Below are 17,809 nucleotides of genomic sequence, written 5' to 3'. Positions count from 1 at the left end.
ACTTTTTTTAATTTTATTTAAATAAATTAAAAATGTAACATTTTAAATTAATTTAAAATGATAATTATCATCCCCCTCTTTTAAGTTTCACTAAATTCAAATGTATGTGCTCTATTTCCATCAGTTTAATGGAGCAATGGAATCTCTGTGTCAAAAACAAACAAACAAACAAACAAATAAATAATCCAGCAGCTGGCTCACGTGCACAAATACAATGTACTGTAGAAACAGGGAGAACTAAAATTAAACAAAAAATCACTCTCAATCCAGCATTTGAGCAAAATAAACAAAAAAGTACATTCCTAGTCTTAACCTTTAACATGTGTACTGAAAACTTTCCAGGTTAAATAAGTTAGATATTTACTTAGTAAGACGTGATTTGATCATCGACAGTTGGGTTAAACCATTTACACCTAGGAGGCGTCACTAATGGCTTCCAGTACTTTACTACAGTGCATGTTAACTTCGCCCGACAAGGTAACGTTTTATGTAGTTAATACGGTTTATGTAGTTAATACGGTTTATGTAGTTAATACGGTTTTGTTGTGCATATCGTAATCTGTAAGATTTGACTGATTGTCGTGTCTGGTCGTGATGTCGGTTTTAGGTGCGAGACGTTATGGAACAATCCAGAGAGACCGTGTTTGAAACAAGTAAGTGGCTTAAGCAGCTTAGCTAGCGGTCACCAGCTCTACAGCGTGTTTTAACAACTCTTTATAATAGTCAAACTTGTCAACAAAACCGTTTTTTTCTCGATTTAGTGGAGCTCGTCCTTGTCACTCATGTCGTAGATGCCATCACGTTTTGGGCTCAGGTAATCAAAGCCTTCATCTTGGTTAGCTAGTTAGCAAATTGATAAATAGTCATCTAGCTACATCGATAAGTTTTTCTATAATTTGTGTTTGTATGCTAAGTGTCCTGCAATGACATGTGAACCGTTTTACAATCTCTAATTCCCTTTTTTTATGGAGTATGTGACTGAGGATAAGGCCTATGAGAAGATGGACATGGTCCTGGCAGAAAAATGCCCTACTGCACAGAGAGTGAAGGGAAATCCAAGTCCCCACAAGGTGATCTATAGCAGTAACACAGTGTGTTTTATGATCCTTTAGATATTTTATTTAATTTTTTTTTTACACAGTTTGGTGTACATTCTTATTCAGAACGGCATAACGCTTTAAGTTCAGGGCATACAGATATTATTAAGTTAAAAAACCTGTTATTTTGCTGCTGCTGCTTGTGCCACGGTCACAAGTACTATGAAGTCGTCCTACAACTGGATGCTATGGTAACATGTACTTTAATATGCAGAACTTCCTGTTCTTTAATCTCACGTCTATCGTTAAAGCATCTTTAATTTAGAGTCTGATATATCATTTCACAAAATCGTTTTCTCTACTTTTACGATGCGACGCTGCCAAGATATCCGTTAAGTTTACTCTGATTTTGTAAAATTACCAAAACAAACATGATGCATACATTATCATAGGAACTTAACAAGGTAAAGTACAGTAGAATGGGTTAATGCTCCAAAATACACTGGAGTGAAAATTTAGAAAGTGTATTGTGGTATTTTTTATTTTTCTGTATTTTGTGTGGGTGTTTTTTATTGGTAGTTTGTGTAACGGTTATTACTTTAAAATGATGCTGACAGGACGACAGTTATTACACTCTCCTGTACTATCAACAGAAATGGTGGAAATAATTTCTAAACAATTAAATAACTTTTTTTTTTGTTTGTTTTTTGTAATGGACAATCGTTAGCAGGGGAAAATCTATAGTGCACAATCTATAAGCCTATTTTGAACCTTTGAAATTTCTGCCAAAAGGTTGTGATTTGCAGGAGCAGTAACTGAATTGAAACAAGAGAAGCATCCAGAGCGCGCTTTAATGCTTTTGTACTTTACTTCTATGTTGCAGGTTTATGCCGCCTGCTACTCAGGAGACAGATGCTGGTACAGGTGCAAAGTGCAGAAGCAGGTGTTTGACACAGTAAGCGCAATCAAAAATAATAATCGAAATAAAATTCCAAGTCTGCGAGTCCTTTTTGAATCGTTTGCATCGATTTGTTGAAATTATAGCATGGCTCTCCCCTCATGTCTTAATGACCTTTTTTCTTCATCATTTTTAGTTTCATGTTGTTTATATTGATTATGGAAATGAGGAGACAGTAAGGAGGTCTGATCTAGTTGAACTCCCAGAGGATGTGCAGTACGCTGCACTCGCTAAAAGATACAAGTTCTGCGGCTTTCACTTGGCAAATGAACAGGATTCACCACATTGCTCCCAGGTACCTCTTGTGCAAACGTTGTTGTAACTGTTAAGTGAATGTCATTTTTTTATTATTATTCAAGAATAATTTGTTTTTATATGCCTAATTATTTTCTCTGTGCCTCTGATTTAGTTAGATTGTTTTCACCCATAAATGTTAAGTTCCATTGGCACTTTAATAACCTCACGCATTGTTTTATTATAAATACAGCCTGCTGATTAAAAGAGCCAAAATAACAAACTGTATTACTGTTCAAATCCCACTGAAGGTAAATGTCTATATACATCAGTGTTGAATATTGTATCTTTATATTCCAGGGGAAGTCCTTTCTTCAGAATCTGATCTATGGAAAGAAGTTGCGCATTAATGCGATGTCAGAGTGCTTTGATGGAACGATCCTGGTTCAGGCATTTCAGGGCAATCTGGACATTGGTGAAGAGGTGTTAAAGTTTAAATTTGCCACAATCAATCTACCAGTCAGCAGAGAAAGCCCATCTCCCACTAAGGCTCTTCAGAAGCAGACTGGATTGTGGCCCTCTAGGAGACCTCAGAGAGACAGCGATAGCACGGGCTCTTTAGGATACGCTCCCAAGTTACGGCCCAGTGTCTCCAACCAAAAGCCTCAAGTCTTAATGTAAGATATTAGTTTCACTCATAATAAGACATTCTCAGTGGAAACCTGTAGGGCTGCACCATAATGGCTAAAATGCTAATCACGATATATAAAGCATTGCTTGATGTAAAAACATTTTAAAAACAGACATTTAAAAAACAGAAAGCAGATATTTACATTTTTTCGCAGGTTTCCTAGTATGAGTAACAATTTTAGCTTTCTAAAACAAAGTCTTCTTGCATCCTTTCCTGAAAGCAAATCGTGCTGTCGGATTCGATTAGAATAAGTTAAATAAGAATAAGTTTAATAATAACATTAAATGCTTTTTCAATAGCATTTTCACTAATTAGTAATTAACTAAAAAGCTCACTTTAACAAAAGTGATTGTGATGACCTTTTTTTAGAATTAATTTAAAGTACAATTTAAAACTTGACTCTGAATGTTTCTGTTGCTGAAAAGCTTTGTGACAGTCCGCCGTTAAAAGCGTTACACATACACAATGTGCAGCCTAGTCATCAAATTATTTGAATATGACTTGATTATGATTCGGGTCATAGTAAAGATCTGTTTTAATGCGTTTTCTGTATGGCTTCAGGGAGGAAAGCTCTGGGAAAACTGGAATAGATTTCACTGTGCCAGAAGCAGAGAGGGAGCTAAGCGGGAACGAGCAGCCTACCACAGAGACGCTCATCCAACAGCTGTGTCATCAGGTCACCGAGCAAATGCTGAATGAAGCCAAGTCAGAGCTGCAGGTGCTCATTATTCTCATTCTGCATTTAGCTTTAGTTTTCCCTAATCAATACATCCAGGATTTTGCAGAGGTTTTTTCTCTTCTTTTTTTTTTTAATTGATGTTTTTTTGTGCAGACAGAAATACCTGATTCTTTTTCTAAATTTCTTGCAGAACAGACACATGTATGTAATTACTTTCTATGATGGCTATATGACGTGTGTGGCCATCCTTAAAAATATTTTGGTTTGCAGTAACAGTAAAAAAAAAAAAAAAAAAAAATGTAGGTCTTTATTTTTTTTTTCAAGTTTCAATGTAAAAAAAAAAAAAAAGTACAATTTTGGTGATGGTGATTACGTAGGTATGAATATAAACAAATTATCGTGACGTCACTGCCCGTGCCTTCGGGCGCATCATTGCAAACCTCATTTTGATGCAAGCTATATAGACCACAAACAAATTTGTTTGAACGGTGACCGCGAACATTTTGTTTAATGTAGCCTCAGCCATCATTACCAAGCGGAAAACCATTGATTCTGACAGTGAATGAGAGTATGAGATGAAGCGAACGCACAGGTCATAGTGTGACATCCGTTAACCAATAGTGTAAACATAGATGAAGTCACAGGTTTTTATTTAAAAGAAAGAACGTAGCCTTCGTTTGTATGTAGGCCTAGGCAATTTATATATTTACAATACTTACTAAAATATAATTAATATTATTTTATTGCTTTTGTATTAGTTGTTTGAAGAGTAAAAAAAATTGGTCGGTCTTAACGCAAATTTACAACCGGCAAGTCGGTCGGACTTAAATCAAAAAAAATAAATAAATTTGAGTCTGTCCTAAATTGACAGGGTAGACAAGAATATTTTTAAGGATGGCCTGTGTGTGAACCCACAAGAGCTTTGGCTGAATGATAGTCAAACGATGCAGGGCTCCAGACTGCGCCTAAAATAGGCGCATTTGCGACTAAAAATATTAATTTACGACTGATATTTTTGCTGAGGTTGCCAATGGCGACCAAATTTACACATTATGATTATATCATTTTTACGTTATGTGCGTGTTCTGTGAACAGTAGCCTATCACATAATTTGTTGTGTTGACGTAATAAAATGAGATGCTGCGCGTGAACATTTCACTGAGTTAGAGCGCCAAAATACGAATGAGCAAACCGAGAATTACCTTTCCGCGCCAGAAAAACTGTCAAAAAGAAAAATGTACGAGTTTTTTAAACAATCCTCATTTCAAAGCTTCTTGGATTCAAGAGTTTTCATGGCTGAGGTATGATCGCGAAACACGGAAAATGTTTTGTGACTTTTGTTCCAGAGCGGGTAAAGAAATAGCAGGGAAAACGGATTTCATTACAGGAACTAACCATTTCAAAAAAGAGACTGTGAGAAAACACGGCGATAGTCATGAGCATAAAAATGCTCGTGATCATGTTATCGCGAAGAGTGCTCCACAGACTTCAGCGTTAGCACGTGCAGTTTCTCACGCATGCGAACTGCGTGATGAAAAGCCATGCACATGGAGTATTAGATAAAATAAAATGCTTGTTTTTAGTGATGCTAAACAAACTGATCATGATTGGTGGCAGAAGAAAATTACAGCCTTTGGAGCAGATGGGGCTGCCGTTAACATGGGTGTCTCAGGTGGTGTAGATGCTCTTTTAAGAGAAGAAATAGGAGAGCACATTCTTTCCTTTCATTGTATGCCACATAGACTGGAATTAGCCATGCTGGATGTTCAGAAGTCAGTTCCAATGATTGAAAAAATCTATGACTTGCTACAACTAGTATGGAAAACATACCATGCACACCCAGAAAACCCAGCGCTGGTTGCTTCACATTTACCAGGCCCTTTCTGTTTTTCTTGCATCTGATGTCACTACAGGCCAGGGTCAAAATACAGCCGTGCACTTCCACATGCAACACCTTGCTGCCTCATCCAAAAACACTGAAATAAGAGGAAGAGCAAAGCACATCTCACAACAAATGGAACAGTTGCCTTTTGTGGTGTTTTGTCACTTTCTCCATGACCTGTTTGGAGAAATCTCGAAGTTGAGTCTTATACTTCAGAAGAACTCCGTTATTCTTCCTCAGGCTATAGCAGCTATTGATTCCTGTGTTTGTACAATCAAGGGAATGAAGGACAAACCAGTGAGAAATGGAAAGTTGGAGGAATTTCTCAATTACACAAACTTAAATTCAGAAAAACGGACCAGAAGGCAGAAGAAAGCGGCCTCATCTGACTACACAGGCATTTCCTTTCAAAACATACCACTAAAAGGCTGTGATCTCCCAGGTTTCAGTGAAGACCTAAACCACCTCATTGACAAAACTGTAGACATTACAGTTAAGGAACTTGAAAGGAGGTTTGAAATGATGAGAGACAGAGACAACACACAGCACAAAAACACAGAAAGGGCAGAGATCATTCGATGCTTCTCAGTCTTTTGTCATGATTCGTGGCCAGACGACATCCACACTTTTGGAGAAAATGAAATTGACACACTGCTGAAATGATATCGAGACATCTTGCTGAAAAATGGTTGTGACATCAGTGCTGTGCAGGATGAATGGAGATTGCTGAAATCTCTTGTAAAAGGACAGTTCTCAGATAAATCTTATTGCAGCTTGTGGGAAGTCCTACTTACAAAAGAGCCCTACTGCACAGATCTCCAGAATGTTTTGCATCTAGTTGAGAGAATGCTTGTCCTACCAATTTCGGCTGCTCAGTGTGAACGTGGCTTTTCAGCTCAAAACAGGATCAAATCTAAAGTACGCAATTCACTTCATGTGTCAACACTAGATCTGATCAGGATCAGCACCGAAGGTCCATCACTTGAACAGTTTGATCCAGAACCATGTGTCAAATGCCGGCTTTCTGCAAAAAATAAGAGGAGGCGGCCAAACTACACTCAGTGGCCAAGTGATGCTTCCCACATGAACTTCAGTTCCCAGAACATTCAAGATAATGCTGAAACTATAAAAGTGGGGAGATGTACACACAATAGGATGAATAAAAGTAAGTAATTTAAAAAAATAAGTTTATTGTTATGTGGCTCTTAAAAAAATTATTTGGCGCCTGGTTTTTCCCCCTATAGGAGCCAATGGCTCCTTAATTGATTTTTTTTGTCTGGAGCCCTGCGATGCATCTTGGCCCAAATCTGTAGAAAATTCTGCTCTACATAATGAAATATTTAAAAGCTCCTCCAAATATCATAGATTTTGCTTCCCAAAATCCTGGAGAAACTATCCCAACCCTCATCATTAATCATCACTCACTAAATCAAAATCTGCCCATCCTGTAGCGCACACATCCTGGATTTGTACAGTAAAGGCACAGATGTTAAATAAGGAGTCTGTCAAGCATTTTTGCCTTTATTTGCCTTTATAATTGCATTTTTGCCTTTATTTCTGCTGTGCTATTTTCGTTTTGTAGAAGGCAAGGGAAGAGGTACAAGAGAAAATAAAGGAGATAAAGAAACTTGAGAAGGATAAGTGCAACCTCAAATATCATGCAGATCATCTACAACAGCAGCTACAGGAAGCCAGATTGGAGCTGGAGGTTAAACAAATCTTTATCTATAAGAAATTTTTAAAATAAGTCTATTTTTTATTAAACCCAGGCCTTTGGTGACTTGAAATGTTTTTGTCAACCTGTATGTATATAATATGAACGATTTCTTTGTTTTTGATTCACGATGTGCTAACTTTATTGGTTTGTTTGACAGAAAGCAAGTGAGGAGCGTCCAAGAAAGGACGAGAGTGTAGAAGTCAACATGGACTCAACAGTATGGGAGAGGTTTTCTCGACTGGCTGAGAAAGTGGAAGCAGTTAGAAGAAACAGGTAACATCTATGAAATCCAAATTATTCCAAAAATCCAAAATTTTATCCAAAATTTTGGATCCAAATCCAAAAAAATAGGACTCTAGCAGTGCAGTTGTTATGCAGGGAGTTCAGGAGAAACAATCAGGAGGCTTCTGAGACCTTGCGTGAGTCTGAAATCTCGTACCTTCAGTTCCTGCTTCTTGACTGTTAAGTATGTAGTGATCAGTATATGCATATATATATATATATATATATATATATATATATATATATATATATATATATATATATATATATATATATGAATAATCTGGACATATTACTTCCATCATGTTGTCAATGTCATGTGACCTACAATATCAGATTAACCAAAAAACGTTCTTTTTATTCAAACACATTTTTTTCTTGTTTAGTTTATTGAAAAACAGCTTTTAATTCCTGTAGCGCTTATACTCAGCTCTTCTATGTTAGACTTCCAATTCCTTTGGCATACTGCTTTTAGCCTGCATAGTAGGGTGTTAGGGATACACAGATGCAGCTTTAGTCTCTTTGCTGTACGTTTTCTTGTGATTCAAGTGACGCTGCCTCCTAGTGGACATTCTCACCTGATGTGTATGTACACATGCTCACAGATACACACCTGCAGAAGTATAAATCTGTCTTTACTTATCGCCTTCAGTTATGTGGTTAAATCCCCTTTGTCTTTTTCAGGGAAAGAAATCAGTGCACTGCAGTAGAAAGTCTTTCTGAATCCGTAGCTCTGGTGATCAATAATAAAATTGTCATGCCACTCACATCAGAAACACTTGAGGTGGCATGGGAAGGCTACAGACAGGCCTTAAAGCAGCTTAAAGAGTGTGAAAATGTGAGTATGGTCATATTATATAATTAGAGTGTATATTTTTCATGCTTTATTTCACTTTTTCTTTATTTGCATTCCATGAATTTACATTTGCCAGAATTTACAGTGACTGTGACATCTCATTCACTATAAAAAAAAATATAATTATTTAAATTGTGTTGCATAAAAAAATCTGGATTTTTATGCAAACAACAAAAAGCAATCCAACTGCTCACTGTAAAATATATCTGTTCTTTTTGAATGTGCATGGAAATGCTTGGAAACGGTCAGAAGGCTGTTTTTTTTTTTTTTTTTTCCTTCAAATGGTATGTACTTTTTTTTAAATATTCATTTATTAACTTTTTTATTTTTCAAAAAGTTACTTCTTGTTTTTTTGTGTTCATTACTGAATCTAGGACTGTTATAGTTGTCATACAAGTTATTGTAGAAATCAGTCGACAGGAACTGTTATTGTCTTTTACCAGGTTGTGTTTCATCGGGATATAAATGATGTTGCTTACATGTAAAATCTCATATCATTTATGGCAATGATGGAAAATACTAAGAACTCTGAACCCAAAAGACTTGTACAAATCAGTTGCGTCAGCTAGCTTTATGGTCAGACTTATGGATAGACTTCGGACGAAAGGAATCAGTGTTGTGCCTGTGGTGAAATTTGTGCTGACCCGTTAGTTCACTCAACTACAAACTGTTGTAGAAAGGACATTATTTACATTTACATCATTTTCTGTCCAGTGTCACCCAAATGAGGATGGGTTTCCTTCTGAGTCTGGTTCCTCTCAAGGTTTCTTCCTCATATCATCTCAGGGAATTTTTCCTTGCCACCGTCGCCTCCGGCTTGCTCATTAGGGATAAATGTTAGAGATGAATAGTAACTTAATTTAAGATTTTTTGTTCTGTTCCTATACTTCTGTAAAGCTTCTTTGAGACAAATCTCTCAAAGCACATTGAGATTTCTCTGTAAAGCACATTGAGATAATGTGAATTGTTAAAAGCACTATAGAAATAAATAGATTTTAATTGAAATCAGTTAATGGGTATAAAATTTACAGTCAAAATGCATTTAAACACAATTAGTGTGCTTTACATGTCTGAATGAGCTGGAAACTTGTCAGGAGCTGAACCCATGATGCCTACATACAGTGTCGAGGAATGTTCATGATGGAAAACTGAGCACAAAGATCTCAGTTTTAAGAGTACAGACCATGCTTTAGTTGACTTTATATCAGCTCTTGCACCGTTTTGCTGTTTGGAATTGTTTCAAGAAATAACCTCATTAAGACACAACTGCACCAAGAATCATTAGAACTAGATTTGTCTCCTATACTTTTATACAGAACACAGTGAATTTTTAAAAATAATTCACACAATGATTTAACAGATATTTCTAAGATGTCTTGTCCACCAGAGTTCTTATCCAGTGTCAGTACCTGGTAGTTCAAACCTTTCTTATTATATGGAAGCTGCAAGCGTTGAGTGCATGAATCTCCAACATTACTCACATTATTTTTGTTGAAGTTATCAGTGTATTAACACAGCGAGGACACTGTTTATTTATGTTAGTATGGATATTTTGCGTGCTCTGTCAGAAGGGGGAGTTGCAGGACCTGGTAAACAACAGGAATCAAGCTCGCAGTATTCTACTAACTGCCATAGATGACTTCCTTCTGGTGGTGGGGAGTCTGCCAATTAGTGATCGCTTGAACACCCTAAAGGTGTGTGTGGAAATTTGATATTGCTATAGTTAGTAATTAGGCTAAAATTTATTTTAAACGTATTTAATTGACTGCAGTTAAATAGATGTTCTCGGTCAGCATTGTAATGTGTGTGTGTCTGACTCCCAACTGTTTAACAGGATGTCAGCTCATCATCGATGGCTGTATTCGGTTCAGTCCCAACAGATGATGTTCAAGGTCAGTCTTTAGAGCAGTTTTGTGAGTGGAAAACTCAAAAGCTTCATAAGTTCAGAAATGTGTGCCAGGCGACAGATTATTCCCTCTGTGCTCTCAGTGACTGGGCAGCCAACACCAGCAAGGTACTGTGCAAAATTAAAACCTACTAAACTCTGTTACTCTGAGCGAATGTGTTATTTATTAGGTAATAAAGACAGTAGTGGTGTCTACCTCATACCTGATACCTAAAAAAACAACAATAAAGGCATTGATTTTCTTTTAGTTTAACCTTTTAAGAGATCATTTTTTTTTGTGTTTAGATTTTCTGCCTGACCGAGAAGATCGCCGTGAGCCTGGAGGCAGTTGGTGCAGGAGTGGATGAGCTTCTGAAGCAGGCTGAGTCTGATGTGTGTGAGGAGCTGACTATTACATTTTTTGTGAGTGAGAGGCTTTTTTATTGTATGTAAGCATTTAGATATTCAGTTCTGCTAGCTTTGTTTATTCATGAGACATTGTTAATCTTAGGAGCAAAACGTTGAGGACATGAAAATAATGGCTGCTGCGTGCCATACAGTGATGCAGCATATCCAAAAAGAGCAGCATCTGCTTAGTGGCCTCAGAAAGATGTATGAAGATAACAGAAAGGTAAGAAGAGAGCACTAACAGGATGGCTTTTAATTTATCATGTACGATTGTTTAAGTGCTGATTCCTATTAATAGATGTCGCGTAGCTTACGCTTTTTTTCCACTGTTTATACAAGTTTAAGGAGGACATGGTGCAATGGCAAAACAAATCACCTAAAGCAGATGAGCTCTTGCACATAAAGAAACACATAAAGAGCCTGCGTTCACAGTTACGATGGAAACTGGTAGAGGTGGGCTGCCTGGAAGAGGTAACTAATTCACTAGTTTAACCTGTCTGGACACTCTGGGATGTTTTCGTCCACTAGGTTTCGTCCATAATTTCCCCATTTCTGGCTACATCTTTCTGTGTTTCAGCTAAAGGAATGATTTTTTGGGTCAAACCTTTATATAAGAATCTATACCCAATTTACTATCAGTCACTAATTAGCATAAAAATACACACAAAATGACTTATTTTTTATAAAAATAAAAAAAACAGTGAACTGTTTTTTTTTTTTTTACCTTTTTATTACAGTTTTGAATAAATCAGAGATTATAACAACATTGGCTTTGATGCTGTGCCTTTGCAGTACAGAAACAGTGGCTCATGTGAAAAATATAAATATACAAATACAGTGATACCTCGAGATACGAGTTTAATTCGTTCCGTGACCTTGCTCGTATCTCAAATTGCTCGTATCTCAAAGCAATTTTCCCCATTTAAATGAATTGAAATCCCATTAATCCTTTCCAGCTCGCAGAATTCCACTCCAGTTGTTTTGTTTGTGTTTTGAATATGAAAATTGTACAGTACAGTACCTGTATTTATAAATGACAAATATTGTATAAAAACATACAGTAATAAAAGAGAAAGTTAAAAAAATAAACTGGTTTTACTTTACGGAAGATGCGCACGGAGGTTGAGGGAGGAGTAAACAGGAGGAGGAGTTAGGAGGAATTACACTTTCACTTTCGTTCACTTACTCGCTACTGTACACTCTTAATGCTACTTTACACTTAAATAGAACTTAACTAAACTTCATTTAGAGTGGGGAGGGCAGCAACTAGAAAATAGAATAGACCCCCGTATAGCAGAACCATTAATCATGCATAGAGTTAAAAATAGGAAAGGAAAAAAATAAATGGATAAATAAATAATTAAATAATTAGAGAGAGAGAGAGAGAGAGAGAGAAATATGTGGAGATTTATGACGTAAACTGGTGCAAGGAACACAGGTTCCGGGATAGTGGAGTCGGGGTTGGAGGAGGGAGTTTAGATCGCAGCAGCAGCGATGCACTAGAAAGCGGCTCAATGAATGGGAATTTAAATGGTCGGGTAATATGGATGTCGTAACCGGATTGGTGCGCGTCGTGGACAGCTGATTAACAGCTGATGCACGCTTCACGACGTGGCCTGCCAGAACTAACGCGATGCTTGATTTCTCTTAACTTAACTTAATTGCTACAATTTCTGTTTTCTTTACATTAATTTTGCTTAATTTTCTTCATCGCTTTTCTCTTCACTTGTTTTTGCCTTTTGTGTCACTCTTTCCCCACTAACATCTGCCGGTCGTTTTAATAAAAACCTGTCCGGTCGGCATATCAGATGCGGTGTAGTCGCACAAGTTCAAATTTTTTAATGGATCCAATGCTCAAAACGGATCCGAAAATTACAGATCCGCAGATATCTCGAGGTATCACTGTAATAAGTTTATGGATTATGTGGACTTTGTAATTGATAGGCAGATGACCTGGATCTGCCTGAGATTCTAAGGAAAAAGGAAGAGATTACTCAGACAAGGAATGCTCTCTTTCAAGAAATTGGGCATGAGAAAGAGCAATATGTAAGTTCAGCTTGGGCTTTCTTTCCACCATAACTGAATAATCTGCTTCTGGTTAACAGGAAGTTTTTTGTGTGTCTTTATGCAGACAAAACTGTGTGAGCTGGTAAACGGAAACTTCCCTGAGCTTCTGCGACTGTATCCTGAGGCAGACATCAGCAGTTACCTGGTGATTCATCAAAACCTAATTGAACTAATAGCAAAATCTTACTGATCTATTCAACTAAATTTAGATTTAGACTGTGCATTTGTTAATCTTAAATCAGTTGTGTAAATATCATTACATGTGAGCATTTAAATATTGTTGTGCCACTCCCTTGATTGAATGATCAGTTGTTGTTTTTTGTTTTTTATTTATGTATTTATTTTCATGAAGTTGTTAATTGCTGACTATTAAGTTATGTGTTTGCATATTGCCAGATCTCTGAGGGGCTCTTAATGAAGAGTCTGGATCGAGACCTATTTGATGCTGAGCCGATGAGAGAGCTGAGTGGGCGCAGGCCATTAGTGTGTACCGAGTTCCAGTGCCAAAAGGTGGTGCTTAAGGTAATTGAGTGATGGATGCTGTTTAGGGTCGTTATTGTAGTTGGGGCTAGTTATCGTATCGTATATGTAAAAACAATGCATAAGCCTCCATGGAGGAGAACCAAAGCCTGTCTGCATTGTGTTCCACTAACAATCAAAGAAGAAAGAACTCTGAGGACTTCCAGAAATCTAAGAGTAGCAGATACTCGGTCAACATCAACGTGGCTGAAGTAGAGGGTGTCTCCAGCTTTAAGGTCCTGGGCGTCACATCTCTGAGGATCTGTCTTGGCATCAGAACACTTCAACTCTGCTTATGAAGGCACAACAGGTGAAGGTGTCTTTACCTGAGAAGACTTAAAGTATATTCCCTGACATCTTGACCAATTTTTTCCACTGCATCATTGAGAGCATCCCTTTGAACTCCATCACATTGTGGTATGGCAATTCCACAGTGTGTGAAAGGAAATCACTGCAAAGGGTGGTGAAAACTGATCGAGGCATCATTGGCACCCAAATTCCTGCCATTGAGTCTCTTGACCAAGTCTGCACAGAGCACACAAAATCAACAAGGACTTCCACCCCAGTCACAAGCCGTTTAACCTTCTTCCATCCAAGTGATACAGAATCATCCGTAGCAGGGCCAGTTATTTCCTCACAACCGTAAACCTATTGAACTCTACACTACACCGCTAGGACACTTATGTCTCACTAATACTTCACTGCCTGTAATCACCTTGTAGTTCTGCTCCACACTCTTGGCTACTGTTGTACATTCATTGCACACACATTGCACAAACACAATTAAGTTTTTTTTATACTTATTGTGCTGTATATAAAGTAGCACATATTCTTATGCACATACTACCTGCTTTTTTTTATTTGTTGTAAATATATTTTCATATTTATATCAACTTTTTAATTTGAACAATTTTTACCATTTGCACTTCTGGAATAGATGCTAAACAGCAGGATAGTACCTGTACTAGACAAGTTCTATCTATCTACAAGACATTTACACTGTGCTTATCTACAGTAAGAGCACACATTTACTTTCAGCTATTTTTATTTGGAGCGCTCTGAAAAAGAAGAACATTTTGATTTGTTATACAGCAGTTCACTCTACTCTGCATTTTATAATCATCCCATCATAGTTTAGAAAAACAGCATCCAAACCAAATACAGAACGCTCTATCCCATTCTGAAATACAGCAATGAGTGCAAAATTGATCAAAAGAATGCAAATGTCAGATTAAAAATGTTCTAAATTAATCTGTCAACATAAACAAAGCATGCAGGTCTTTAAGCTTTCCGCAAGTGGCATTGGAGCAACAGGCAGTATTGTGTTGTGGTCAGCTGTGAGCTGTCAGTAAAAGCTATTGGCAATACAAGCCCCTGGAAGTGGTAAGAAGCTCCATGCCATTGGTGTATTAGCTAATTAGCTTGGTAGTGGTTCTTAAGGATTGGAGTTGAGAATCTCAGCTGATCATTTTCTCTTTTTTATGACCAGGGCTACTCTGTGGATGAAGAGTTGGAAGTGAAGATGATCAAGCAGGCTGCACAATATCACAGAGCTCAGAATCAGTGTCCATCCTCTGCTATGCCACTGCTGGGCCTGTTCTTCGGCAAGGTGTGCTCTTCCTATGGCAAATTTTTGTTATGTTTTGTGCTCCATGCATTAACTCCCCTGCTACCGCCAAGTGACAACAGGCATCTTAAGAAGCAGAGGTTTTAATGTCAGATCTGAACAGGCAGTCAGATCTGTGGTAGTGACTCCGCAGTTAAGGCAAAGGGTTAATGATCGGAAGGTTTGAACCGATTTAAAACAGCATCTGGAAAGAGGCAAAGACACTTAACCTTCAATAGATCAATAAGTCTGTTTGATACGAGTCAGTTTACCTGTACTGTCCTAGAAGTCTACAGATAAGTGTAGAAGCCATAATGTTTTAAGTAGATTTTTAAAAACTCTAATTGTGCTGAATGTGTGTTTCAGTCGGATCCTCTGGCCTACATCATAGTGCCTTACTACTCAAACGGAAGTCTTAAGGCTTTGCAGAAACGTAGCCCACTGACACCCTCTGTAAGTCCTCTGTTTGTACACTACATGCGAAAAGTATTTATGGACGCCAGACAAATCACATTTATATATGCTTGTTAAACATCCCATTCTAGATTCAGTCCCACATTTCTCTTATTATAACCTCCACTCACGTGCTCAGGCTTTACACTAGTATTTAAAGCAATGTGGATTTCAGCCACAAGAGCATTAGTGAGGTCAGACTTTCAGTTTATCCCGAGCTGTTCAGGTCAGGGCCCTGTGCCTCAATTTCTTTGATTCTAGCTATTGAATCCATGTGATCATAAACCTAACATTGTAATGTTGAAACAAGTTCGGACCTCTTAGCTCTAGTGAACGGACGTCTACAGCATACAGAGTCATCCTAGACAATTGAGTGCTTCCAACTTTATCAGAACAGTTTGAGGAAGGTACACATACTTTATGGGCGTGATGATCTGGTGAACACAAATATTTGGCCATGTGTTGTATATTCTCAAAGCAGGAAATAATGAGATTGTGGAACTGTGGTCTGGAAGCATTTTTCCAATCAACTTTAACTTAAATGATTTCAAAGTTAATGATTTTCTTTATATATATATATAAGATTATAAAGTTCTTATTATTGCTAAATTATAATTTATAGAACTATGCAATAGTTTATATACTCTAACAATGTCCTTTTTCTCATTGCTTCACATTGATGTGGTTTGTAGGAGATTGGGAGGGTGATGAGAGGAGTACTTCTTGGGCTCCAGAGTCTGCATGAATCCTGCATTATACATGCCTCTCTGAACCCCAACAACGTGTTTGTTCTCAACCGAAAGCAAGGCATTGTTGGGGATTTTGATTTCACAAAGACACCAGTGAGTATCTATCAATCCAAAAGAACTGTAAAAAATACAGGGGTTTAATAACTATGGTCATGTTGACTCGCATTGGGTCAGTAATCTGTATCATCACCTTTTTGTGCAAAGTATTTTGGCATTTTTGCAAACCTTTATTTCCACACACCATATTTCAAGTATGAGTGTTGCTTCTAAATACCACATTTCTTGTATTAGCCAACTCTATCAACTTGGTACCCTTAAAGTTACCCTCTAACTGTCCATACCCCAGTTGTATGGCAGAAAGATGCAGTATGTGTCCCAAGCCTAAGAACATTTCCCCATAGCACATTTTAGAAGGCACAGGCACATGCTTTACATGGATATATATATTCTCATAAACCAGTATGATCTTGCAAAATTCCACACTTATCCTCCTATAAACTTTTTTTATTAGAAAGTAAATATTTGTATATAATTAAAATCAAATTACAGACTATTTAAATGTTACACATAAAATGCCATCACACCTAACTTCATGAAATACCTGCATGTGTACAGGCAACAAGTAGGTATTTTTCATGGTTTTGAAATTTATATACTGAGCTAACATTTCGGGAAAGTATGATGAACAGTTTGGAGGAGAAATTACAGAGTGAACCATATTAGCTTTTTTCCCATCAAAACTAATGCAGATCACAATTCACTTGCAGTATAATTGCTTCCAGTCCATGTAAATGAGTTTGTAACCTCCGAAAGGAAACAAGGCAACTGTTTGAAGACGTGTGAAATAGTGTATGACTATTTGGGTAATGTTTTGTTTTCTTCTTTCCAGGAGCAGCGGGCTGTTGACTATGGCATGGTAGCTGGCTCTATCAGTCTGGTCGCTCCAGAGCTAAGGCAGAGTGAGCCACCTTCTCCAGCCACTGACATGTACGCTGTTGGAGGCCTCATGCTCTGGGTAGGATGCTCGAGTGTTAAACTGCACATAATTCTCATTTTCCTTGGGGCAGTACCTGGTTTGATAAATGGTGTTTAACACGAATGAAAACATTAAACATGCTTTACCTCTTTACCGTTTAAAAAAATAGCTTCATGTTCCTGACTACACTGGAGATGTGGACAGTGAGCAACATGGCCAAAGATTGTCTGGATTACAGCTGGTAGGTGAATATTTCCTGAAAACGTTCATAGTGAGCTTTTATACTGTATGTATATATCATTTTGGAATTGTGCCTCTGACAGGAAGTCCAAACTCTCATCTCAAAGCTACTGGTCTGTTCTGGAAGACTGTCTGCTTCTGAAGCACTGCGTGACTATTACTTTTTGTTGGATGAAAACTAAAAAAAAACAAAAGAATATATATATATATAGTTCTTTTTCATTTTTGTTGTATTTCTTGTTCTAATTGTTTTAATTGTTTTGTTTTGATTGAGGGGGGAAAAACAAGAAAGACGCTTTTTCTTTTGAAGATTTGTTTAAATAAATAAAATTTACCTAAGAATGTTGAGTGTTTTATTAGAAAAAGTTAAAGAAGATATTAAGACAAATTTAAGAAAGTTAAAGTAAAAATTGTCAATTTTATCACCAATCGCATTCGGAAATACCCTGGTAGTTGTATTTCTTTGCTGTCTATAAATCTATTTGAAATTGAAGTCTAAGAATGATTCACTTAAAGACTCTAAACAATAAAGTTACAAGTATAAATGTGAATATCATCCCATACATATTT

The 17,809-nt window shown here is 37.2% G+C and overlaps 1 protein-coding gene across 1 annotated transcript; it reads left to right on the top strand.

The window, feature by feature from the left end:
- The first annotated feature begins 382 nt into the window (after window positions 1-382).
- Window positions 383-17,521, top strand: stk31 (serine/threonine kinase 31). Its single transcript, XM_060892430.1, has 25 exons — window positions 383-477; window positions 608-653; window positions 762-814; window positions 972-1,070; window positions 1,921-1,992; window positions 2,132-2,290; window positions 2,590-2,906; window positions 3,482-3,638; window positions 7,064-7,189; window positions 7,356-7,471; window positions 8,165-8,318; window positions 9,905-10,030; window positions 10,171-10,350; window positions 10,528-10,644; window positions 10,733-10,852; window positions 10,969-11,100; window positions 12,574-12,675; window positions 12,761-12,841; window positions 13,093-13,218; window positions 14,705-14,824; window positions 15,188-15,274; window positions 15,967-16,116; window positions 16,913-17,038; window positions 17,169-17,240; window positions 17,323-17,521. Exons 1-25 carry the CDS (start codon window positions 430-432, stop codon window positions 17,419-17,421), a joined length of 2,985 nt encoding a protein of 994 aa, XP_060748413.1. The 5' UTR covers window positions 383-429; the 3' UTR covers window positions 17,422-17,521.
- The last annotated feature ends 288 nt before the right edge of the window (window positions 17,522-17,809 follow it).

The sequence above is a fragment of the Tachysurus vachellii genome, chromosome 18 (genome assembly GCF_030014155.1).
Source record: "Tachysurus vachellii isolate PV-2020 chromosome 18, HZAU_Pvac_v1, whole genome shotgun sequence".
Lineage (NCBI taxonomy): Eukaryota > Metazoa > Chordata > Actinopteri > Siluriformes > Bagridae > Tachysurus > Tachysurus vachellii.
Note: the sequence above shows the minus strand (reverse complement) of the source record. Positions and strands in the feature narration are given on the sequence as shown.

Coding starts and splice junctions, on each gene's coding strand:
- stk31 (XM_060892430.1), top strand. CDS start 430: ATGGCTTCCAGTACTTTACTACAGTGCATGTTAACTTCGCCCGACAAG. Junction 654..761: donor AGAGACCGTGTTTGAAACAA/GTAAGTGGCTTA, acceptor TTCTCGATTTAG/TGGAGCTCGTCCTTGTCACT. Junction 3,639..7,063: donor AAGCCAAGTCAGAGCTGCAG/GTGCTCATTATT, acceptor TTCGTTTTGTAG/AAGGCAAGGGAAGAGGTACA.